The following is a 25,930-nucleotide window of genomic DNA, read 5'->3' as shown; positions in this document are numbered from 1 at the left end:
CAAATAACAAAGAAATCCTTTTCTCTGTGTTTGTGCATTGCTGTTATCAACAGAACTACAAAAAAGAATAGCATAGCATCTTCAGCATTCGACGTAAACCTTCCACGGCAGTGAAATGGAAATAAATAGAGCATAACAAAAAAGACACATACACCCTAACAACAGTTTAGGGATGCTGGGTGAGTGGATACATAATCAGATAGTGTTAATGTGATGGGCTACAGATGAGCAGACGGCACTGCTAAGATGAACATAATCATCTATTTAGCCTGTTTTGAACCATTTTTGGCACAAGTTTGCCACAATGGTGAGTCAAAGACCTGAATAAAACCCCAAATTAAGGCTTCAACCAAATACTAGCATGTTGGTTTGTTATTATGGGGCCTTCTCCTACTTTGTCCTTATAGCGGCATCAAGCTCGATCTTCAAACCAGCACTTTCATAGTTTTTCCCACCAGGGTACTGACTTATCTTCATGACATAAAAGGGTTGGAGCAATCGGGACACAATGCAGCGCTTCCACTATGAGCCAAAATTTCAGTCACGAGTGAAACTTTCCAAATGTCAAAGCCCTCAAACCTTCTCTTTAACGCTTCCACGCATCATAAAAGTCTTGATTAGCCACGCTCCCCTCTCTTATCAAAACAAAGAGTTTTAACCTCAGCTCTTAAACGTCATTACTTCAGCCAGTGAACCATGCACCAAATGCAAAGACATAAAACTGGATTCATTTTAAAATGTTAAGACTACTGAAAGGTAAAAGTGGCGTCACATGTTAACAATAGGATCTTCTTTGTGTGGTTAAAGTGTGTGGTGACATGTTAGCTTGCCTGCTAGCACAAGGAACACAACAGCATTGCAAAGTTAGCACATCAGTTGAACTTGCCATCAGGTGTTTTGCCAAAAGGAGTCGAGTGAAGAGTAAGGGAAAGCAGGGCTGACAGGAGCGATGGTCCAATCTTTACACCGCCATGTTGTATGAGTCTATGTACTGCACAATACTACTGCGTGTATAAGATGCATGCAAGTGACCTGGAGGCCGGAGCCTTCCAGGAGATTCTACACTAAGCTGTTATAGAGGTCTCTGACGTGAGAAAATATGATACAGAAAAAATGAAATGGTTTAAAAACAAGTAATAAAATCATCTCTAATGACGATCGTTAAGACACGATTATAGATTCTACAATGGAATGAAAGACCATATCAACCCTGCTTTTCAGCGACAGACGGTAGTGTGTGTGTGTGTGTGTGTGTGTGTGCGTGTGTGTGTGTGTGTCTGTGTGTCAGGAGAGACGGGGGTGTAAGGAAAAGGAGGCAAATGGTTTAAGGCAGACAGAACAATCCACTTAACTCTAACTTCTTGCTCTTAAAGCTCTACCGACCATAGAAATCTACTCCAAGCTCTGCCCCTTTTTTTAATCTTGCCCCTTTTGCCCGCCACGCCCCCTCCTCTCTTCTCACTCAGAAGACCACTCAGCCGCTCACTGTTCATCCTCTCCAAACACATCATTCTGTTTGCGCTTCATGTTCTCAAAGTCAAAGTCGCTCCCTGTCATGCGCTTGTAGATGTCCTTGATGTCGTTGCAGGTGGTCTCAAAGTGAGTGGTGGCATCGTAGGAACTCGAGGCAAAGATCTGACAAAAGATGGAAGCTGATTGTCATAAAAGGCACTTCGCAATAAGGACCTCTCTAAACTGCAAAAGTGGAGAGTGATTCAGAGAGTAATGACTAGGCATCATTGGCCCCAAAAATGTATCGGTCACCAATCAGTATCGGCCAATTTTCATGACTAAGTACTTGATCGCCATTGCTGATTAATGCCTTTTAATGGCCGATATCTATGACTGACAGTGTACTTTTTTTTAGATCCCCGCTGACAAGCTAGCAGCTAATCGTGTATCTCCATACACAGTGTGGAGCCGCTCCCCTAAGTTAATAATAATCAACTCCATTACAGCAAATAAACTGCATTTCTTAATATCTTAAATATCATTATCAAGTACAGTTTGTATCATTAACAAGTATTAGGACTAGTTTGAAACAATAGAAGCAATAAGTGCTTAGTAAAGTTTAATAAGTGTAGATAGAACCATGTTATAGCACAATGTAAGCAGTAATTAAAAGGAAATGAACTAGTAGATTAATTAGAGTCTAGAGAAAAGTTAATAACTGTTGTTCTGTCTGCATTGTCACGGCCAGAAGTATATGACATGTAAGAATCGATGAATAAATTGGTGGAGTCGACACCAAAATGAGTATATATGATCGATACTAGAGGGATTAGGTCCATAGCCTATTTCTATTCTCTCAAAATATTTTTTTGATTGTTTTTATTCATGTTAATTTCCTGGACAGAGGAAGAATTTGAGGGTAAAAGGATGTCTATGAATAATAGATAGCAGTTTTTGCTTTTGTTTAGTTATTGTGTACAGTTGACTTTGTTTTGCTCAAACAATTGTATGTAATAAAAGAGATTAAGGAACTAGTTTAAATAGTGTGTTGATATTGTCAAACTGTCGATAGCACTCACTTTCAATAAACTGAAAAATGTACAGTTAACACATGTACTGGTATCTCATGGATGATCGGTATTGGAATCGGCAGCGTAAATCCCCGATCGGAACATCCCTAGTGAGTAACTAATAAAAAACATATTGAAAGTATGGTTTGCTTTGCTTGCATATTGTCATATTAAGCCTTCCTATCTTTCAAATACATACCCGAGAATTTAACATCAGCATACCATAGCATACGTAGTGTGGTGTACCTACTATACATTTTTGGTGAGAATGTCCATCATGATAATCTCACCTGGCTCTCTGTACCGTCATCTGTTGGCTCGTAAAGATCACTAATAGCCACAAACCTGCAAAAACCACAACACAACATGCATTTAATCTACAAATTCTTAAGACAAGAAGTAAAAAGTAAGCAGGAAATGGCCTCACTTTTGGTCAATGGGCTCCAGCAGCTCGAGGGCCGGTTGGATCTCAGTCTCAGGCTCGCTAGTTTCCACCGTGGTGCTGACGATGGCGATGTACTTCCCTTGGGCCGCCACGTTGTGGGCATAAGAGATCATGCATACGTAGATGTCTGCAAAGTTAACGACAAGAGGAGAAAGTGTCATCAGTGACGAATATAATACTGTAGTTTGAATAGGGCGCCATCTTATAAACCTCACCTGAGTTGCGGTTAACCTGATTCTGAGGGATGATGATCTGGCAGGAGTTGGCATCATTAGTGTTTTTGATGGGATGACTGAGGATGCAGATCACACGGATAACCTGACCAGCCTTGCGGACACGGTCCGGAATATAGCTGGGATCACAAATGAGCTGCTTGCAGCGAGCCACCTGCCGTATAAAAACAAAACAGCAGAGTTATTATTTCATGAAATTATTTTATTGATATTGAGGGCAGCACAGTGGCACAGGGGTTAGTGCATGTGCCTCACAATACGAAGGTCCTGAGTAGTCCTGAGTTGAATCCCGGGCTCGGGATCTTTCTGTGTGGAGTTTGCATGTTCTCCCTGTGACTGCGTGGGTTCCCTCCGGGTACTCCGGCTTCCTCCCACCTCCAAAAACATGCACCTGGGGATAGGTTGATTGGCAACACTAAATTGGCCCTAGTGTGTGAATGTGAATGTTGTCTGTCTATCTGTGTTGGCCCTGTGATGAGATGGCAACTTGTCCAGGGTGTACCCCGCCTTCCGCCCGAATGCAGCTGAGATAGGCTCCAGCGCCCCCCGCGACCCCGAAAAGGGACAACGGTAGAAAATGGATGGATGGATGGATTTTATTGATGTATATATTATAGTAAGTTGTCATATGTTTGAAGTCTAGTACCTCGCCTTCAGACTTAACGCCGATCACATGGCCACCTTCAACGACAATCTCATCCACTGGTTTGTTGAGCATGTAGGTACCGCCGTAGATGGCACTCAATCTAAGCAGGAAAGATAAGAAGCCCTTAGACAAGTGTTTGCATGCATTCTATCGCTACTAAAGAAGCATAATTAAAACACCTTGCAAATCCTTGTGGCAGCTCTCCAAGGCCGTACAAGGGATAGAGATAAGGGCTCTTCCCATAACGTGCCAGAGACTCGCTGTACAGTTTGATTCGGTTGACGGTGTCCAAGCAGGGAGAATCAAGGTACCTAAGGAAGAGATGATTATTTTAATAACTAATGTTCATAATGCAGTGTGGATCATAGACATTCAAGGCCATCAAACATTGCTCCTACTCATCTGTCCTGTAGAGGGCCAGGGCGTGGCCAGTGAAGTCAATGACATCCTGGCCGAGGTCAAACTTCTTGTAAACATCCCTCATGGTTGTGGTCTTGGGGTCCACCCCCTCGAAGGTTTTGGGGTCATTCTCGTCAAAGTTGGCCACAAAGACTAAAAACTTGCGAAACCTCCGTTTCTCGAACATTCCCATCAAATCTGGGAATTCAAGCACAGACTTTATGTGCAACGCAACTCGGAAATATCATGATGGTGTTTAAGCATCAACGTGTTTCTTCTACTTACTTGAAGCTAACGCCTCAGTTTCAGTTGATGGCACCTTGTAGATCTTTCCTCCCTTGTAGACAAAGCTTCCCTCCACCACTTTAAAGTCCAGATAGCGAGTCACTTCTGTGTATAGCAGCATCTTCACAAGTTGCCCTGCTCTCAAACAGAAAAACACTTATTTCAGTGACATCTGTCCAGCAACAAGAATCTTCTATTCAAATGTGGGAGACCAACACTTGTTCTTTGTTTAATTCACGTTGATATCTTAAAAAAAAAGGTTAAAGGCACATCTTTTTAATCAGGCTTTGTATTCTCCCTTTTTAAACACTTATAAGGTTCTTAATTTTTATTCTTTAATTTTCTATTTTATTTATTGCTATTATTACTACTATTACTCTTACTATGTTATGTTCTTATTTATTGACTAATGTATTGTTAATATTATGTATAGGTATACATATCAGTGTACATATATATGTCAATCAATCAATCAATCAAAGTTTATTTATATAGCCCTAAATCACAAATGTCTCAAATGGCTGCACAAGCCACAGCGGCTCAGATCCCACATCAGGGCAAGAAAAAACTCAACCCAATGGGATACAATGAGAAACCTTGGAGGGGACCGCCCCCCATCCCCGCCCCCCTGGGCGACCGGTGCAATGGACGTCGAGTGGATCTAGTTAATTGTGTGAGAGTCCAGTCTATATATACTGTATATATATATTTATATATATATATATATATATATATATATATATATATATAATTAGGGCTGTCAAACGATTAGAATATTTAATTGGGATAATCGCATTTTGTTCATAGCTAACTCAAAATGAATCACGATAATCGCAGATATACATAATTTTTCATTATTAATAAGTGTACCCTAGACGAATCAATTTCGAGTTTTTTGAGGGTTCCAGGTTCGATACCCGCTTCTGCCATCCAAGCCCTTTGTGTCCTTGGGCAAGATACTTCACCCTTGCTCCCAGTGACAGAGTGAGGGGCCGTAGGTGCAAATTAGCAGCCAGTCTTCCATCAGTTTGCCCCAGCACAGCTGTGGCTACAAAAGTAGCTTACCACCATCAACGTGTAAATGTGGAGTGAGTGAATGATGGGTTCTCATTTACCTGTGAAGCGATTTGAGTTTCTAGAAAAGCGCTCAATAAATCTAATCCATCATCCATTTTCTACTGCCTGTCCATCTCGGGGTCACAGGGGGTGCTGGAGCCAATATTATTATTATTAAGCTCATAGATTGTCTCTGTGTTTCTTGCTATTTCGTGACACTGCGTCGCTCTCAAGTAATTGACAGCACGCAGCAACTGACCAATCGGCAGTCAGATGCTCTAAACGGCAACATGACTCCATAGCAAGTAAAAGAAAAGAACAATCAAAACTACAGGAGGCTAATGCTTGATTTGAAAGTGGCTATGTTGTTAAAATAAAAACAAAACAAATTGTGTCACATCACTACTGAGAGAATTAGACAACAGACTATGGTTCTGTCAATCACTAATGGTGCACATTCAGGCCTCTTGTTGCAAAGGTCGAGGGTGCAGTCCTCAGCCATGGCATACAAGGTAAAACATTAACAGGGACCTATAATGATTTTAATCTACATTGATAACACTTTATTGTGGTCTGAATTGGATATGCTTTGATGTAAAATTTGCTCCACAGTCACATCTATTACGTGCTTTTTCTGTCTGCAAGATGTTCTATTCTGGAGGCGTTTCCAGATTGCAAATTAAACCGCGCCCCACCCTCTCCAAAAGTATCAATTTATCTTTTAAAATGTACACTGTTGAAAAGGAACATCATCAAGTTTTTTTCCACACACGGTGCAAAATAAACTTTATACTATAGATTAACCAGGTCACAACATTGGGTACACCTGACACGCTCTGATTGAGCCAGAGCTGCATAGCATTTATGTCCCAGCATGTCGCACGTCGGTGTTATTATGCACATATCACGATTAGATGAAAATAATACTTTATCCTACCTTCTTTTGTGTTTCTTCAAACTCAGATGGCCTCATACAAAGCTGGTCTCTCTCTGCCTGATACCTTTAATTAATATCCAAATATGTACGTCCACATTGACTGAAACCCCCAAAGGCACCGGCATCCAAAACTCAAAGCTCATTTCAAAATGCATGAACCTTAAGATTTGACGCTTTGGCAATGTTTAACACGACTATCCAACATTTATAAGTCAGAAAAGACGAAAATCATCATAGGTGCCCTTAAAAGTAAAACATTTGGAAAAACTTAATAATGTTTATTTTATTTTGATGATTTGTATTTTTGAACGAAAATAAATTATAAAACAATTTATTTCCCATGTATTCATAATACTCCAAAAGCATCTAATCCCATCAAGTACCAGCCACCATATTCAAGCCAGTGGTGTGTCTCCCACATATGAAATTAAAATGTCATCCCTGTTTTCATTAGATAAATTAATATGTTCATTAGGGGTTTGCGCTCAAAAAGATGCAATGACTCAAACACTCCCCTCCCTAAAACACGCATTTGGACAATGCCAGTAGTTGGCAGTATGTCTAACTTGACTATGACTTATAACAATAAGAATAGCAGCCATGGCAGGCTTATTAAGCTGAAGTTGGAGAAAGTGCTGCTGAAACATTGAAAACATTGAGCCAAAAAGAAAAACATTTTGGTTTGGGAAGATTTAATACTTAATGAATTGATTTTCTACTGCTAATCTTGTTCAGGGAAACGGGTCAGCCAGAGCCTATCCCAGCTGACTTTGGGTCAGGGTGGACTACACCCAGACCTGATGGTCAGTCACTCCATGATAGAATATATACATTTTTATTAGTGCTGTCAAATGATAATTTTTAAATTAGGTTAATCACAATTTTAAATTTGGATTAAACAGGTTATTACTCCCTGGTATAAGTTAAATTAAGTTAAAAGAAGACCCCAATATTTGGACACAAATGGCATTTTATTTTAAAATGCCATTCAAAAAAAATGTTTTAATGTTTTACTTGAATACACGTCATTGATTTGCTCAAAACTTGCTAACATTTCTATCTAAAGTTCAGAATCTCCTCACTCATCTTTGCACTGACGTATGTATTGACCCGATCACTAAACATTTAACCACCTGTGCCACCTCTCACGACAGTTAAAGTAAAGGAGCATTAATGGTCAAAATAAAGTACGTAATTAATCACATGAGTTAACTCCATATTTTTGAAAGCCCTATAAATAAATAAATATATATATATATATATATATATATATATATATATATATATATATATATATATATATATATATATATACATATATATAGTCAAGGTTTTTGTGGTTTATCCTTTATACTGTGCTCAATACCGGGGAAGAGCGGAACATATTCGTTAGGTCAGGAAAAAACACAGAGGCTATATCATCCCTAGAAGCCTGTTTTGCAGGTTTCCCTGATTTTATATTATATCAGGGGATTTATATAAAATCCCCTGACGAGCAGGGAAACCTGCGAAACAGGCTTGTAGGGATGATATAGCCTCTGTGTTTTTTTCCTGACCTCCATCCATCCATTTTCTACCGCTTGTCCCTCATGGGGTGGCTGGAGCCTATCCCAGCTGCATATGGGCGGAAGGCGGGGTACTCCCCGGACAAGTCGCCACCTAACGTGTATATATATCTATATATATATATATATATATATATATATATATATATATATATATATATATATATATATATATATATATATATATATATATATATGTCTTAATAAGGTTATCCAAAAAATAGTGCTCGATACCGTAGTAGAGCGCAATATATGTATGTGTGGGAAAAAAAATCACAAGACTATTTCATCTCTACAGGCCTGTTTCATGAGGGGGGGTACCCTCAATCATCAGGAGATGATTGAGGGTACCCCCCCTCATGAAACAGGCCTGTAGAGATGAAATAGTCTTGTGATTTTTTTTCCCACACATACATATATATATATATATATATATATATATATGTTAGGTGGCGACTTGTTTTTACCACATCTTGCAATATTATTGAATACACAAAAATAATGAACAAAATAATGTGTATATAAAGATATATATATATATATATATATATATATATATATATATATATATATATATATATATATATATATATTACACATTATTTTGTTTATCTTGCAATATTATTGAATACACAAAAATAATAAACAAAATAATGTGTGTGTATGTATATTACACATTTATATATATATATATATATATATATATATATATACATATGTATATGTATATATATATATATATATATTACACATTATTTTGTTTATTATTTTTGTGTATTCAATAATATTGCAAGATTTGTAAAAATAAATGTCCTGCCCCTTATAGACACCTGGTACTTTCAGTTGCAGTAAAATAAATAAACACGGCCCTGTCAAAATTAGGAAGTGTGTTACACTGCACAAAGCAGAACTTACCGTTGGCCATGAGAAACTTAGGGATGAGGTCCACGTTCCAGTCCCGTCCTCGACCCATTGACTCAGGTGGGCTATCTGAAAGACTGAAGCGCTTATAAAGCTGAGAGACAAAGATATATTTATGGCCATGAACAGATGGTGCACCCCAAGCAAAATGAAACTGAATGATACTGTGGCCCACAAAGCGTATTGATTGCTTTCATAGGTCCCGGGAGTCGGTTACCTCCTCCAGGGGGGTGATGGAAGAGCTCTCGCCTCCATAGTAGGGGTTCCTGTCCATGTGCAGAACCTTCTTGCCGTTCACAGACATGATCCCAGATAGGATACATTCCTGGGGGAAAAAAACATAAAAAATATTAGTCATGACATTTAAAAAAAACCTAGGTTCGCCCTCATCATTTGAATTGTGACATTTTATAATGCATGTGGGATATTGTACCATTGCAACCCCCAAATACATATCAAAATGTGTTTCTGCAACCGACTAGACAGATGGACACACCTACAAAAGGGCGGAAATGATGCCGATTTACCAGAGGGATGCAGTGGAGCGACTGGTCTGTGTACGCATGCGCGAACAAAACCGTTCACTTAACCTGCACTTTTTTGCAAGAAAAATATATAAAAAATAGAAACCAAAATGAGCGTGTATCCCGATGAGCATTCACAGAAAGAGTATGCCGCATCTTAAATGTTGTCTCTTTTAAATAATCAGAATTCGGCAAAAATCTGCTTGAGGCACATTACTGTCGTGACGTGACGTGGAACAGCAAGTGAAAGGCTTGGCCATGCATGCTGTAGTGTCGCGCTACGGCCTACACCGACCTCCGGATGGAGGCCTGTCAGCAAGCAGGAGCAGCACTCAGCGGGGTGACGCCTAAAAGATGCTACAGGCTGGAACCCAACACCCACCCCGTTACATGGATCCAGTAGTAAACCACATCCCCCAAGGCAGCATTGACTCCTGATTATGACACGCACACGCTTCAATTCATGCATTTAAGCCATCCTATGCGGAATTAAATGTTGCCATTTGGAACGAACATATTGGGATGCAAATTTTCTCCATGCCTAAAAAGACTCCAGCAGCGGTTATAAAGACGCAAAATGAATATTGATGTCTTACCGTGAGTCCGGTGCCCAAAACGATCACATCATATTCCTCATCCATGTTGTATCGCCAACTCTCACGTCTCGCCCTCTTTTTTTTTCCTCTGTGAAATGGCGTAAAGTGTCCAGCAAGGAAAGAATGGCCAGTAGCCTTCCCTTCTCTCTTAGTCCGGTACCTTTGGGCGGCTTGTTAGACGGTCAAATGGGTTTTATTAATCATTAGGTGGATAGGAGCAGTGGTATAAAGTGCCCACACTGTATGTCACCGGCGAGGACAACCAAAGATGGCCCTGGTGGTGGAAGGGTCTGGAACAATGTGGCTGCGCGTCGGTAAATAGTGCGTATCCTCCGCCTCTCTTCCAATGTTGTCACACAATGGACTCGAAGGCACACGCAGCACAGAAATTGCACTGTAACATGACCTTTACGAACGACTGAGCACACACGGTCAGCGTTCCAAGCTTGTCGGAAAGTTTCAAAACAGCAAAATGCATTTTTATTTGCCCTGTATTTCTTTTCCTTTTCTTCATTTCCAGTTATAGGCGCAGTGTTACTTGGATGGAGGCGCAGTATCCCTCCGCCACAACAGCTGTGTGCTGTCCCCTCTCAGACTGAGACACGCAGACCAAATATTAACAAAAATACTTGTTTATTCATATTGATGTTTATATTTGCATTCTACGATAAGATGTCACCTCCACGCTGTATTTAGCGTTTTAATGCAGCCAACTATTGTCGCCATGCAGTACCATGGACAGTTGCCAGGTGTGCATGTCATTCATTGACAACATACAAGTGTAGTACTTTGTCATTCCTTATGACCCACTGTCACCAACGTATGTGTTCCCATACAAAATACCTGTTAGTGGTAAGTACATTAAATTCAAGAGTTTCTCTCTGAAGCAACCAAAAAAGGAAATAAATGCGAGAAAAGTAGCTCGTAGAGTAAAGAGAAGCAAAAAGGGCGTATTGAATGAAAGAAGGCGGAAGTGCTTTTTCGTGACACGTGACGGTCAGCTGGTGTGAGTCACGTGCTCACAACTCTGCGGAATAAGTTTGCTAAGATGGCTGCCGCTGCTGCTTCGCGGCTATTGTTTTGTACTCCTCTTTTCTTCGCCTTTTTCGGAACAGGGAGCTCAGACGCTCAAGTGCCACTTCTAATATGGTCCAACAAGGGGTAATGTGTCTTATTCTTGGTCCCTTATGTTGTTTTTAAGACTTAATTTCAACACTTGTCACTCTATGTGTCGTGCTGATGCTAACACCTGTAGCTAACACGTATTTTAATATATGAAGTTTTAAAGTCACAATTCAAATGCATAGTTATTTCAGAAGCGAGTCGGCCAAGTAAAGCTTTATATTTTATGCCAACGTTCTATTTGTACATAATGTATACTTTTAGACTGAAGGAATAACTTTTGTTTAATTGTAAATGTATTCATTAGAAAGTGAATGGAATCTAAAGTCATTGAATAAACATATAGGTGACAAACTACTCTTAATCGGTACATAACAACTTACTGTATTTTTATCGTTCTTTTTCGGCTGATACAACTCTGACCTTCACTTCGTTTTTACATGGAATTAAAATAATCCACTGATGCAATGAGTAATCCTACATCCAATGTTGTCATTCATCACCACACCACACTGATCATGTTGCCTCATTTTTAGAACATTTTCCAATATGTAAATGGCTTACATACCTGTAAAGTAATTATTGTACAGTATTTCGCTCTGGGATAATGGAGGAAGTCCAGTAACCATATCAAATCTTATTGATTATGATTAATATTAACTAACATTAAATGGCAATGGCATTGTTATTTGAATATGTGTTGTCTGTTGAACTATATAATATTGATAGATTCCCTTTATATGTATATTTGACATTCACTATTCCTTTTCCCATTTAGCTTGCCAGCTCAAGCCTTGTCTCCAGCCGGCCACATCACGTCCAACGAGCAGCTGGCGGCCTACCTCACATCTGCCTTTGGCTCTGGTCCCCAAACTGTGCTACTGTTCCTGCAGGACAGGGTGAATTCAAGATGCATATTAATATTATCAGAGCTTGCCCATAAGGAAGCTAGTCCGTAGAGTGAGTAGCAGGGAACCATGTGACATGGCACATCAGTGTCATGTGACATAGTGTTACATTGTTCTCACAGTGGTATGATGCTGAACTGGAGGCATTCTTCCTATTTCGCACTTCCTCTGTAAAACTTCCAACTTTGTTTTTTGGGGGGGAGGATAGTCAATGGATTGTGTTTTTACAAGGGCTGTCAAAGGTAACAAGTGATAACAAGTTAGCAGAAGTTTCCTTTAACAGCGTTTTTTTTTTTTTTTTTAATCGCGCGATAAACCTGCGTGTTGTATGGCCTTATGGTATTTGTTGTCGCACGAAATCAGCCATATACATGTTATATTTGTATGTGTGGTTGAAAGGGCGGAAAAAAGTATACCGGGTATATATATACGTATGTATGTGTGTGTGTATGTATCGATTCTTGGGATCACAATTCGATTATAAATCGATTTTTTTCCATTCAACGCGATTCTCGATTCAAAAACGATGTTTTTCCAATTCAAAAACGATTCTCTATTCATTCAATACATAGGATTTCAGCAGGATCTACCCCAGTCTGCTGACATGCAAGCAGAGTACTAGATTTTTGAAAAAGCTTTTATAATTGTAAAGGACAATGTTTTATCAACTGATTGCAATAATGTAAATTTGTTTTAACTATTAAATGAACCAAAAATATGACTTATTTTATCTATGTGAAAATATTGGATATATATATATATATATATATATAATGTGTGTACTGTACATGCTTGTGTGTATATACTTGCATGTGTGTATATGCTTGCATGTGTGTATATACTTGCATATGTGTATATACTTCCATGTGTGTATGTACGTATATACGTGCATGTGTGTATATACGAGCATGTATGTATATACGTGCATGTGTGTATATACGTGCGTATATATACAGTGTGTGTTTGTATATACGTGCGTATACGGAGAAAAAGAGAAGAAACAAGTTAACGGCAGAATTAGTGAGAAAACCTTAATTAAAAAAATATATTTTACATTGGGAGAAAGAGAGTACTTGATTAGACCCCAGGTGGAAAATGTTTTGTGTTGAGCTGTTAAAGAATAGAAATGTGTAATAAACATTTACAAAAATCTAACGTATTGGCCAGTCCCATGTTGCCAGTAGATTTTAATAAGTTACATTTCATAATGATGATAAAATATATATTTGTTGGATTATCCGTGATTGATTATGAGTTACCTATGAGCAAAATGTGATTAATAACAATTAACTATTTTACTTGTTTGACAGCACTGGTTTTTATCATTATCTTGCAATTTGCGTCCATCATTACTTCATTCTTCTTTGAGGTAGTATTCTTTTAGAACTGCTCCCATTGAGTCGTGGACAACTGATACATATGAAAAATACCGTTGGTATGAAATATTTTTTTTGCACTGTTGCAGTAAACTATGACAAAGAAATGTAAGGGAAATATAGTTGTATGAAATGTTACCACCCACAAAAAACTCAATTGATGAAGAAAAATGGCTTTGCGTGATACTGGTATCATAATAATGAGATGTTTCAAGGCACTCAACTGTTGATACGTGACTACTTCATCTCGTGTGTATGTTCAGCTGAGCATAGAGGACTTCACGGTGTTTGCTGGAGTCTTTGGAAACAAGCAGGATAGTGTCTTTCAAAACCTGGAGGTACATTTTAGCACATATTAGTTTGTTGGCCCTGTAGTCTGGTTCTTACTGCTGCCGTTTGTCCAGGCTGCACTGCAGTCCTCTTCTTCATCAGTGACCCTACCAGCCTTAGAGTGGTCACATTCCACTTCCGTCGCATCTCTCCTGGAGGAGAAGCTTGGCGCCACACCTGTGCTCGTAGACGTCGACACTCTGTCACATCTGAGAATTGACGCGTCTGTCAGCAACTTGCTAATCATCAATCTGCCTTATTGCACAGTGTGAGACATCACTTTAAAAAAGTACATTTGTAACAACGTGAATGTCAACTTTTTTCTTTTGTTCAACAGCTTGCAGAAGTCTTGCCTCGAAGTGCTACGTTCCAATGGTACATTGATACTGTGAAGCATGTTATTTATTTCACCACATTTGTACCATGGTCTCAAAAGAACATTTTAAAGGCTTGCCACTAGAAAATGTTCAAGGTTGATGAAGGCAAAACTTAAATTTGTGTGTGTGTAGATTACCACTTTAAATATGTCAGAGATTTCCTCTTCCACAGAGCAAGAAGTCTATTAACGATCTAGTTGTATAAAATAACTGAAAAGGTTTAATACTTCCATGTTGCTTACATATTACTTTATAAATAATGGATGATCAGTATTCAGTTCTGTATGTTTTATAAGATGACCTGCCTATGTAGAGTCTCATCTTTTTGGTCAACAGATCACGTTATTGGCAAATGTGTGACTACGATGGAAGCCAACAATATGTCTTACACTGCAATGTACACAGGAGCCCAGCCATCACGAGTGAGCTATGATTAAAAGCAAATAAATAAATAAATATGACGCTATACAAGGGTATCACGACAGCCATCATTTTATATTTGCAGGTGATTTCTCAGCCCGCCGTGATGAACCAGCATGCCGGTCGATCATTGCTCCAAGCCGTAGACCCCGAAGTCAAACCCCCCATTATGTTCAATGTGTCGGGTGGCCCTTGCATCATGCTCTGGGCTCAGAACCTGAACATCAGCTTCTCAGCGACCCCACAATGGATCGACCTTGCTGCTCAGACGCCCTCATTGGAAGAATCTCTCTGTAACGGCAGCAACTCGCTGTGAGAGACATTGTCATTGGGGCTACACTGCAGCACGTTGGTGTCACTCAAATGTCTGCTTTTTCTTTTCAGACTTGTGCTCAGCTACGCATCGGGGGTTAAACTAAGGTAAGGAAACATTTTCTGTCTGTGATCAGTAAGTGCAGACTATATTGACAGTTTCATTTATTTACCCATTCGACAAACTCTCTATGAATAACAGTGGCTATTTGTTGTCATACTAGATACTAAACTATCCTTATGTTGATCTCCAGCTTTGCCATGAGTAAGCGGTTCTATCCAGTTTCTGCGAGGGATTGGTTCACCCTGGACTCGGTACAGCTACAGTCCAACGGCACCACAGCATCTTTCATCGGGAGACGCGGCATCTACGCGCCCGCAGAGTATTCCTTCCACTGCCAGTCTGTCAGCAGCTTCCGTGACGCCCTGCTCGTACCCAACATCACCAACCAAAACACATCGGACTGGAGACTCAATTTCATCGACTTCCAGGCACTCTACACCACTCCTGTCATTTCATTTTGTATTGCTTGCTTGTTTTCACTGATTTCCCTCCCCTGTACAGATTCAAGGCTTTGGGTTGGCCAATGAAACCGATTTCTCCTACGCCAGCGACTGTGCAGGCTTCTTCACAGCAGGAATTTGGATGGGGCTGGTGACATCATTCCTCATGCTGTTGATCTTAGTGTATGGTCTGCACATGATCATGCAGCTCAACACCATGGACAGGTTTGACGACCCTAAAGGCCCATTGATTTCTGTGCCTCAGTCAGAGTGAGAGGCGTGCACAAATGCATTAATGCTAATCCGATTTGGGGGCAGGGTTGTGTTGGTGCCTTAAATATTTGAGCCGTGCCGTCTGAATCTACAAGTGAACGCTGCGCTTTAAGACACGGTTTTTCATTCCCAAAGTGCCAAAAAGGGGTTAAGTCACCCTTTACTGTCTATCTGATTTTGTGTATGTGTGGAAGATTCGTTTCAGACCATAGAGCTTTTATTCTTTTCCAACTTAATTTTACTTGTCGTTTTAAAATATTTGTCGTGAAGTGCTTGCGTATGAAGTGTGAAATGCCAACTTTATCTTGAAACCATTGATTTCTTACCTTTTTATTTATTAACAAAAAAGCCAATATGCCGCCTGACAGGCCTTTCAAGTTTGGTTCAGGTACCTTTTTAAATATGCAATAATTGTGCGTTGAACTTAAAGATGTGCTTTTGCCAACTGCTGTATTTACAAATAAAATGTGTAAAGTTATGTTCATGTTTGAATTATAGAAATGTTTAAGGGTGCAACGACTTGACAAATATCAACAATAAAATTTGTCACCGACAAATTCATTTGTCAAATAGGCGTAACGTCATCACTCATGTTTTTCTGGAGGACATAGCGGGTGAAAACATGTTTATACTTTGGGGGGTGGGTTGAGCACTTTGCCTTTCTTTGCTTTTAAATAAACAAGTTAAATAATTATTTTTATTTTTTTAACAGCCGAATGAGCTGCATAGTTACAGTATAAATATTTATGAATTAATTAATCATCTTTGTTGTTCATAAGCACATGCCTTAAAATATCTCAAGCTAAATTAGAGCCACTGAATGTGTACACTTAAATCTGATTAGTCGACTACTCGTTGGAGTTGATGACTAGTCGACTATCTAAATAGTTACAGCCCTTGTTCAATCCCTTACAATTAAGCCTGGTAGCCATGGTTACCGTACACGTTGTCTAACATGGGTCAAGGGGGGAGAACATTTTTATTGCTTTAATTAAAAAAACTGATTTTATAAGTCAGAATCGTTTAACAAATTACTAGGACAACCATGACATTTCACAGTTTTTGAATGTAAATGAATTTTGTCCAGAAATTGTGATCATCCACCTCCAAGATTTATACATTTGGTAAAAAAAAAAAAAGTATTGCTGTCAGGCCCAAAACAGACAACCGGAAAAAACAAAACAGTTTCTTTATTCACAAAATAGCCGATGTAACACTTTGTGTAAACACAGTAAATTATTACAAAATTAAGGTTTTAAGCAAGTGAGTGCCTATACAAGGAAAACATTTGAAATCAAACCAAAGTTCTCTTCAGTAGAAGAATGCAGGTTGCTCAGCGGACCAGCAGTGTGATGAAGTGGCGGCCTGCTGTGCCAAAGGGCAGGTGGGAAGACCCATTGTGGACAAAAAGTCTGTAGATGTGTTTAAATCCTGGTTCATTTCTTCCTCCTCACTTTAGGCTTCTTAACCGGTCGCAAGTATGGGTTGTCAATCATGTTGTCCTCGTTGCTTTTTGAGGAGGGAATGGTGCCGCTTTGAGGAAGCATGGCGTTCTCTTTGTCCACACCCAGGTCATCCTAGGAAAGGAAAGAAGTAAATGGTGACACAGTCATGTGTCAGTTACGTAAAAAGTTTGACATTTCGGTTAATACTTTGTAGAACTGTAAAAATGACGGTTGCAGTGTCCTTTTGATAATTACTGTGGCAAAATTATGACTTAACATTCTTTGAACCGTAGATTAATATTTTTTCCTGTGAGCATTCAGCAATGTAATTTAGGAGCTGACATAAGAACAGTAGGGTGTTGCCATATCCTGAAACCTTAACCAATTGCATGCACATGCATAGGAACAAAAAAAATTGCTGGCATTGACCGTCAGCTGTTGCTGCACTCAAATAAATCCCTACCCTAGAAATTGCATTTGTAAACATCTGAGGCTTTCCTGGTTTCTGTTCCTCTATGACCAATTCAAAACCAAACTTGCACACAGTTTTGGATGCTTCTGTTGGCAGGGTTTTGCAGTCTGGCTACATTGAGACATCACAGCAAGGTGAACGTGTTTATTGTTTATGCGCTAAAAATACAACACAAAGAAAGGGTAGGATAAAGTATGTATCTAATCATGGCATGTGCATAACACTGATGTGCAACATGCAGTGACATTATTGCTTATAAATGTGACTTTTTTTAATGCAGCGCTGTATGCTCTGCAAGTTTGAAAAAAAGTCAAAGTTAAGACTTTTTAAAGACCACAATGACTAATTTAAGACCATTTCATATGCATACAGACAAAAAAGTACAAAGACAAAGGAAAATCAGAGGGCCAGTATGAATTGTAAGTATATGAATTAATTCACTGCTCTTTCATTTTGGAAAACAAAATGGCTAAAGTAACTAAATACACCAGAAGACTCCGTTGTAAACTAATTGAAACACATATTAGCAAACATAACAGCCATTTTTCAGATTTGTCATACAACTGTTTTCTTGCAAAAGGTGCAGTGTGCTTCACATCATGTGTTTTCATGTAACAACCAGTATGTCAGCAATGGTAGAGGAAAGCACAACAATATCCATCAATTTTCTACCGCTTATCCTGTCTGTTAAATGGTCTGATAGCATCTCTGCTAAAGCTAAATGGTTAACTTTTGCAGTGTTTTTGTGGCTGTCAGAATTGAGCAAACAGATAAAAACATCTACAATACTACTACTGTATCTGCACTAAGTTGTGAAAAACAGTGCAGACAGAAATTGTCTAAAAAGAAAGAAGGTGATTATGGCTTGCAAGCCTCAAACATAAGTTGGATGTGAATAATGTGGATAACATTTAAAATTTGTTCAGCTCATTTTGTACATGTTTACCTGTTTTTCAATCAATTGATACCTGTTTTTTGTTACTTTTTTGAAAACATATTGCTAATTAACAAGGACTAGTTTTTATTTAAGCATGACAAGATGACATTTGCAAATCTTCCTTTCTTTCCTCACCCAGCCATAAACTGAATGTAAACACCAAGCAGACAACCTTTATAGCTTTTAATGTCAGTTGCTGTATAAACTTGGAAAAAAGATTAGGCATGAGAAGCTGGATACCCACATAACACTCCTTTGGGGGAGTTAAGTTGATTCTTGTATAGTTGTGCAAGTGTTTGACGTTTTGACACAGACTTATCCCACATCTTTTATGTTTACATGACCATTCCATTTACTTTTCTTTGTCTACAAACGCTTTTCCTTCTGGATGGCTCCATATCCGGGTCCTAAACATTTTATATGCTTCCATCCACGGGCTTCGATAAAGCATTAAATTGATCGTTCTGGAGCCACAAATCGTTCAATTTGCACTGACCCAGGTGACTGCAGGTAATTCGGCTTTTCTGTGGGCTTTTGTTAAGTTTTCTCCGCTGCTATGCTAAACTATGACAACACACCGCTGCGCACGCACAGCACCCTAGCTGGTGGTGCGCAATTAATTCTGACCGAGCAGCACTGGTTAGTTCAGTGTTGTAATAATATTAAAAATCGAAACATTTAAAAGCAAGATTAAAGTTTGTGCATATTTTAAATAAAAGTAACGTAAATAGATTTGTAAGACCTTTCAAAATCGCATTTGAGAAATTGTATGAGATTTCAGGCAAATTTTAGACATTTTAAGGCCTTAAATTCTAATGGTTGAATTTAAGACTTTTTAAGATTCTGCGGATACCCTGTGTATGGATCGGCAAATGAGCAGGTGTACCGAATGTTGTGACCGGGTGAATCTATAGGTTTTTGAAGTTTATTTTACGACAGTGTCTTGAAAAAGAAAATAGTGGTGACGACTTCAAGATTTATATTTATACTGTGCACATTTTCTAAAGATAAATCATGATCATTTTGGAGAAGATGGGGCGTGGCTTCATATGCAATCTGGAAACACCTCCACAGACAAACAAACCTCTTGCAGACACACTCAAAAAAAGGGTTGTAATTGTGACTGTGGAGCAGAATTTATACCAAAGCGTATCCAACACATATCTATGCCACAAGGAAATGTTTGAAATGTGAGTTAAAATCACCAGAGGTCCCCATTTGAAACTAATCCCAGGAATGCTGGGAGATCATAGAAAATTCAAACAATTTTAAAGCTTCAGGACACTTGAAGACATGTTCAACAGTGAATCAAGTAAGTTGTACTTACATTGATGATGTTTCCAGTTGCATTCTCACTGTCTGTCTGGTCGTCCTGCTCAGACGAGTCCGTTTCTTCCAGAGTCTGCAGTTCCAGTTCGGATGGCAGGAGTGCGTTGAGGTATGGAATGGTGCTCGGCTGCGCAGCAATCACTGGTGATACAGGCGAAGATGTTCCATCACATGCGTGACAAATAAGAGTAAGATCGGGTACACATCACTCACATGGAAAGGCGGTAATGTCGTCCTTAAAGAGGCTCTGTGTTTTGCTGGTCTTGGCCATGAAGCGTGTGAGAGCTCGCTCCACGTCCCTCCTTTGAGTGGCGGCTTTCTCTCGCACCACTTGGTAGTCTGAGACTGGCTCCCGAAACGTCTGCAGAGAAGACACGATTATACCATCTAAATGTAGCGTAAGAGAAAAGACAAAATTTGCTTGCAGTCACACTTCTGACTCACAGGTGTTTTGATGTAGGTGTGAGGATCTGGGAATTCTGGGAAGTGGCTTGGGATGTGAGGTGGATGTATGTGCTTTTGTCCAGCCGACAGTGCTTTGGGGGTCAAAGGTGGGTTTGTAATCGGAGCTGAAATTCATCCAAAGTAAAAACACATTTCAATGGATCATGCCCAAGTCATTACAGAAAGTATTATGCCCATGCTTCTTACGTGCAGTTATGACCATCCTCTGGGAGCGCTTAGCATACACAGGCAGTGTGTCAATATTGAATCCTGCAGAAAATCAAACAGGTGTAACTTTAACCGTCAGATGTGCATAATCAATATGTCCTCCTTGACTCACCCATTTCGATAAGTGTCACCACAGTATCCGAAAGGGTCGGGACGCTTCTGGCTGTGTGTTCACAATACGATTTAGCACAGCGCCCAATTTCTGTTATACCTGAAAACCAGATAGAAGTGATAAGCAAACATACAAGATTCTGCAAATGACAGGTTTGCCCTAATAGTGATTTTGCTCTCCAAAATTGTGGTTCAATTTGCGATTTTTATACTTTATACATAAAAATGCATAAAACTGCAAAAGTAAAAAGTGAAGGAAGACCTGTTACTTTTAGACTGTCAACACATTAGAACAATATGCAATAATCTACTTTCAAAAATAATTGGCTTTATGCAGAAAGATTTAAGAGTTTTTTTGTCTACATCGTGCTTTTAAACCAAAGAAAAAAATCAAAACTATGCAGTATTTATAATGTAATGTAATCATAATACATAATTATTAATAATGCAATGTATAATTGTTAACCATTGTACTGTAATTGTAAATAGGTAGGTAAACAACGTTATCCTAAATAAATAAACAAAAGAAAATGGGACTCATTTCGGTTAGCAAAAATTTAACTTAATGAACCATCCATTTTCTATCGCTTATTCCTTTTCGGGGTCGCGGGGGGCACTGGAGCCTATCTCAGCTACAATCGGGCGGAAGGTGGGGTACACCCTGGACAAGTCACCACCTCATCGCAGGGCCAACACAGATAGACAGACAACATTCACACTCACATTCACACACTAGGGCCAATTTAGTGTTGCCAATCAACCTATCCCCAGGTGCATGTCTTTGGAGGTGGAAGGAAGCCGGAGTACCTGGAGGGAACCCACGCAGTCATCCTAAGTATATTTACTGTATGTCCCGGTTGGAAAAACCAAATCAGACATTGTCTTTTTGTTTATTGCCATCACGAGATGATCACTGCATTCTCGCTCATTCGTCTGTGTTGATGGGCTCATATTGCCCATCCGATTTGAAGCTGACAATTGGCTTTGTAATCCTAAACAGAGTCGCGAGTAGGGAGGCTGTCTGCCCGTACTTCCTGTGTGTGTGTAAATCTGCCGCCCTGGTATCCTCTCACCGAGACAAAGATTGTCGATGACTGAAAAGTGGACTCACTGCATTCAGTTCCTTCTACTTTTGTACTGTATAATGTAAAGTGTCCTTGGGTTTCAAGAAAGGCGCTGATAAATCAAATGTATTGTTATTAATAGACGGTGCACAGAGTGAGACGTCTTTCTCCCTGTTTAAAGCGAGAGACGAAGAAACGCGAGGCTCAATAATTCTGATTGGCGAACATGACTGTCACTCAAACACTGGCGATGACGTAATTGCACTAATTAAAACTTCGACGTCAATTAATCGTGCAGCCCTAAAATGAAATACCTTTTTTAATCCTTATTTTGCTTTAACACAGAATATCAACAACGCATAACAGTCACAGATGCCACGCACATATACATGCAAGAAACACCACCGCAGGATTCGTACGTACAACTCTGCATCATTTCTGTCAGCGTTTCCACCGCTGCCTTCTCGGCACAGTCGAAGCCAGACTCTGTCAGGAGGGCGCTCACGACCACTTGCAAGGTGCGCCGTCTGGCCAGCTGGTAGTTTTCCACTGGGCTGGTGGCTGCTTTGCTGCCACTCGCACGCTGGGAAAACGTAAAATGCATATTTAGTAAGGAAATATATAATATATTGATTGCATGGTATTTTCCAATATTGTAAATATTTATTCAAATATGTGATGCATGTCAAAATAACAGGTCCTCACATCATAAAAATCTGTCAAAAGTGGGTCGTCCTCTATTGTAGTCCAGTGATTCTCAAACTGTTGTACGGTACGTGGGCTTTATCTAGTGGTATACCAAAGAACACTGTAAATCAGTAATGCGGACGCTGTATCAATCCGTTGTGGTGAAGAAGGAGCTGAGCCGGAAAGCAAAGCTTTCAATTTACCGGTTTTATGGTCATGAGCTTTGGGTTATGACCGAAAGGACAAGGTCACGGGTACAAGCGGCCGAAATTAGTTTCCTCCGCCGGGTGGTGGGTCTCTCCCTTAGAGATAGGGTGAGACGCTCTGTCATCCGGGGGAGAGAAGCCAGATGAGGTGGTTCGGACATCTGGTCAGGATGCCACCCGAACGCCTCCCTTGGGAGGTGTTAAGGGCACGTCCGACCGGTAGGAGGCCACGGGGAAGACCCAGGACACGTTGGGAAGACTATGTTTCCCGGTAGGAGCTGGACGAAGTGGCTGGGGAAAGGGAAGTCTGGGCCTCCCTGCTTAGGCTGCAGCCCCCGCGACCCGACCTCGGATAAGCGGAAGAAGATGGATGGATGGGGAGTTTTTGTGCACTGTTTGTAATGTTACAATGACCAAATATACTAAAGATACTTGTTAAATAGAGCATCTACCTTGTTTTTAATGAATACGTAGGCCTACTATGCTACTGTATTTTAATGTTGGTCATTATGGTGGTGCTTGGAGAGCCAAGCGTTTTCTGAGGTGGTGCTTGGTGAAAAAAGTTTGAGAACCACTGTTCTAGTCAACAGAGTATGTGGACTCACATTAATAAAAGCAATTTGCTTGATTCTTAATTCATTGATTATATTTTTGACCCGGTAAATGAATCATGCGATCCTTTGAAACAAACACAAGGTTACCGATTAAAACACATGAGAATGATTCTTTGTTAGAAAAAGAGGACAATTACTTGTTCAAGACTAAATTGCATGTGAAAGAGTGTGAGTGACAACGGGCAAGAATATAAACATTTGATACAATGTACTAGAAAAACAAGAATACATCTACAATGCATTAAAATAAAATAAAATGTGGTGAATGATCATGGCTTCTACTCATCTAACTTACTGTATCATTGTGATGGCGCCCTCAGGCAAAAATAAATATGCCGTTCGAATATTGTATCTGGACACTTATTTTACAAATAACTTAGAATGATGCAATAGTTGAGGACATGGAACACATCATGACGATCGACATGACAATAATGTTTCATCAAGCAGAACCGACACAGGCTAATGCTAACTACAGCTAGCTTTCTCTGTGATAGTAAAAGCATTTCTCACCCCGCAGGCAGCCAGTGAACCTACCGATGCCACCGCTGGATCCGCCATCACACGCCTTAACAACCACTCCACGGTCGTTTTGTTTGTATTCGTTAAAAATACAAATACAGCTCAGGCTGTGACATTTAGCTATCGTTAGTAAACACTTAGCCTGCCTTGTTTGTGACGTCACTTCTGGCAATTGGGAAGATTTCTAGACACTGTGCTCGCTGCTGCCCCTTGTGGCTGCAAATACAATTACATCTGTAAAGAACTAGAGACCATAAATACCAGATTTGGAATGTTTTTATCCAGAAATACTGAACATTAACAACGGAGTTATGACTTATGTCATCAAAGACATTAAAAAAAAAGGCACACACATGAGTGATTTATTTGACTAGTAGTAGCATGGAGTAGACCATATCTTAGGAGGCATGCAGGCGGATGGCTGAGTTCCTTGGCTGAACCACTGCCAGATGTTTGGACTTAGCATTGACAGAGATGTGGCACTTGGACGCCTGTTTCTTTGCCTTCATCAGCACTTCCAGCGCTCTGTCTTCTCCGGCTATGTGCTCCATGAGCGGCAGGAAGGCCTTCTCAAGGACTATTCCCACCGCTCCAAGGACGACCAGGGTGGAACCCTGCATGTAGATCTTCAGGAGTCGCCGTCCATTTTTCCTCTGGTTCAGCATCGCCTTGGCAAATGGGATGAGCTCCTCGATCAACATCATGGCGTGCCTTCAGAGAGTCAAGGGAATATTTATTCTGTGTGATTATTGGGCGATCAATGCGAGCAGGTGTACTTACGGTGAAGCTAAGCCGTCCTGCGCTCCTTTTGTTGCTAATGTTTGGACCTGTTAGGCATCAACAGGCAAAGAAACCAGAGCAGATGGTGCACTTTATAAGCAAGTGGAGAAAGGTCAACTCCCACCGTCGCTGCTGGATAATTGATATTCATGAGTGTCCTGCTGCTGAGTTTTAGGTAAAAGGGCAACGATGTGAGGCAAATAAACACAGCAGGTGACAACTTCCATGTGGCATCAGATAAAGGATGTGTGTGTGTCAACATGCATGATTGGCTGCTGCACGCTGCATAATGGATCAGGAGAGCTTGATCACTGTCCAATCACAGCACAGCTACAACTCCAGGTCAGCTCATTTATTGGCTGAGAGATATTCCGAAAACTCTTTGATTTCACCCAGAAGATTGATCATGTTGAGCAAACACAGAGTAGCAGGAGTGTAACCAGGCCGTGTGAAGCTGCTCATGTCTAGTCTCCGCATGGCTTTTTGGCCAAAACCTTTGACCTCGTTTGTCCCGCTGCATGAGAGCGGCCAGTGACATAAGGCTGTTGACTTGTGAAATGTGTCTGATCTTTGTCACAGAGACGCTTGTGCTACAAACACCAGGCCAAATTCTGCCTCGTCTCTTCCTCTTTCGCCAAGTTCATCGATTATGAGGTCACTTTGTCTCCCAGATGTCTTTTGTCGAGTCATCAAAATAAGGGACTGGAGTCCAAACTAATGGTAATTATAATGGTAATTGTACAGTTGATTTCAAACATGCATAACAAACTATGTTAGCAAACACATTATGTATAAATCAAACTATAACCTGAAACCCAAGAATGTACAAACCCTGTTTCCATATGAGTTGGGAAATTGTGTTAGACATAAATATAAACGGAATACAATGATTTGTAAATCATTTTCAACCCATATTCAATTGAATGCACTACAAAAACAACATATTTGATGTTCAAACTCATAAACTTTAATTTTCTTTTGCAAATAATAATTAACTTAGAATTTCATGGCTGCAACACGTGCCAAAGTAGTTGGGAAAGGGCATGTTCACCACTGTGTTACATGGCCTTTCCTTTTAACAACACTCAGTAAAGGTTTGGGAACTGAGGAGACACATTTGTTAAGCTTCTCAGGTGGAATTCTTTCCCATTCTTGCTTGATGTACAGCTTAAGTTGTTCAACAGTCCGGGGGTCTCCGTTGTGGTATTTTAGGCTTCATAATGCGCCACACATTTTCAATGGGGGACAGGTCTGGACTACAGGCAGGCCAGTCTAGTACCCGCACTCTTTTACTATGAAGCCACGTTGATGTAACACGTGGCTTGGCATTGTCTTGCTGA

General features: G+C 40.0%; 3 protein-coding genes across 4 annotated transcripts; 1 reads left to right on the top strand and 2 right to left on the bottom strand.

Annotated features, from left to right (window-relative positions):
* Positions 1-1,191: 1,191 nt before the first annotated feature.
* Positions 1,192-10,432, bottom strand: gdi1 (GDP dissociation inhibitor 1). The gene is made up of 11 exons (XM_061982774.1): positions 10,130-10,432; positions 9,227-9,334; positions 9,004-9,103; positions 4,531-4,665; positions 4,245-4,443; positions 4,026-4,157; positions 3,847-3,946; positions 3,183-3,354; positions 2,950-3,094; positions 2,813-2,867; positions 1,192-1,635 (listed from the first exon to the last, which is right to left on the bottom strand). The coding sequence occupies exons 1-11, from the start codon at positions 10,172-10,174 to the stop codon at positions 1,483-1,485; spliced, it is 1,344 nt and encodes a 447-aa protein (XP_061838758.1). The 5' UTR covers positions 10,175-10,432; the 3' UTR covers positions 1,192-1,482.
* A 693-nt stretch (positions 10,433-11,125) lies between these two features.
* Positions 11,126-16,229, top strand: LOC133620980 (V-type proton ATPase subunit S1-like). The gene is made up of 10 exons (XM_061982712.1): positions 11,126-11,290; positions 12,030-12,150; positions 13,799-13,873; positions 13,940-14,133; positions 14,203-14,240; positions 14,579-14,664; positions 14,748-14,974; positions 15,047-15,082; positions 15,229-15,466; positions 15,540-16,229. Exons 1-10 carry the CDS (start codon positions 11,178-11,180, stop codon positions 15,750-15,752), a joined length of 1,341 nt encoding a protein of 446 aa, XP_061838696.1. The 5' UTR covers positions 11,126-11,177; the 3' UTR covers positions 15,753-16,229.
* A 694-nt stretch (positions 16,230-16,923) lies between these two features.
* taf8 (TAF8 RNA polymerase II, TATA box binding protein (TBP)-associated factor) lies at positions 16,924-23,995 on the bottom strand. 2 transcript variants are annotated; one of them, XM_061982725.1, is made up of 8 exons: positions 23,802-23,995; positions 22,205-22,364; positions 20,719-20,817; positions 20,586-20,648; positions 20,379-20,503; positions 20,148-20,295; positions 19,933-20,075; positions 16,924-17,328 (listed from the first exon to the last, which is right to left on the bottom strand). In XM_061982725.1, the coding sequence occupies exons 1-8, from the start codon at positions 23,847-23,849 to the stop codon at positions 17,188-17,190; spliced, it is 927 nt and encodes a 308-aa protein (XP_061838709.1). In that variant the 5' UTR covers positions 23,850-23,995; the 3' UTR covers positions 16,924-17,187. The 2 variants fall into 2 exon arrangements, with proteins under 2 accessions (XP_061838709.1, XP_061838719.1); XM_061982735.1 differs by having other exon boundaries at positions 23,826-23,994.
* Positions 23,996-25,930: the final 1,935 nt, after the last annotated feature.

This window comes from Nerophis lumbriciformis, linkage group LG01 (genome assembly GCF_033978685.3).
Source record: "Nerophis lumbriciformis linkage group LG01, RoL_Nlum_v2.1, whole genome shotgun sequence".
Taxonomy (NCBI): domain Eukaryota; kingdom Metazoa; phylum Chordata; class Actinopteri; order Syngnathiformes; family Syngnathidae; genus Nerophis; species Nerophis lumbriciformis.
Note: the sequence above shows the minus strand (reverse complement) of the source record. Positions and strands in the feature narration are given on the sequence as shown.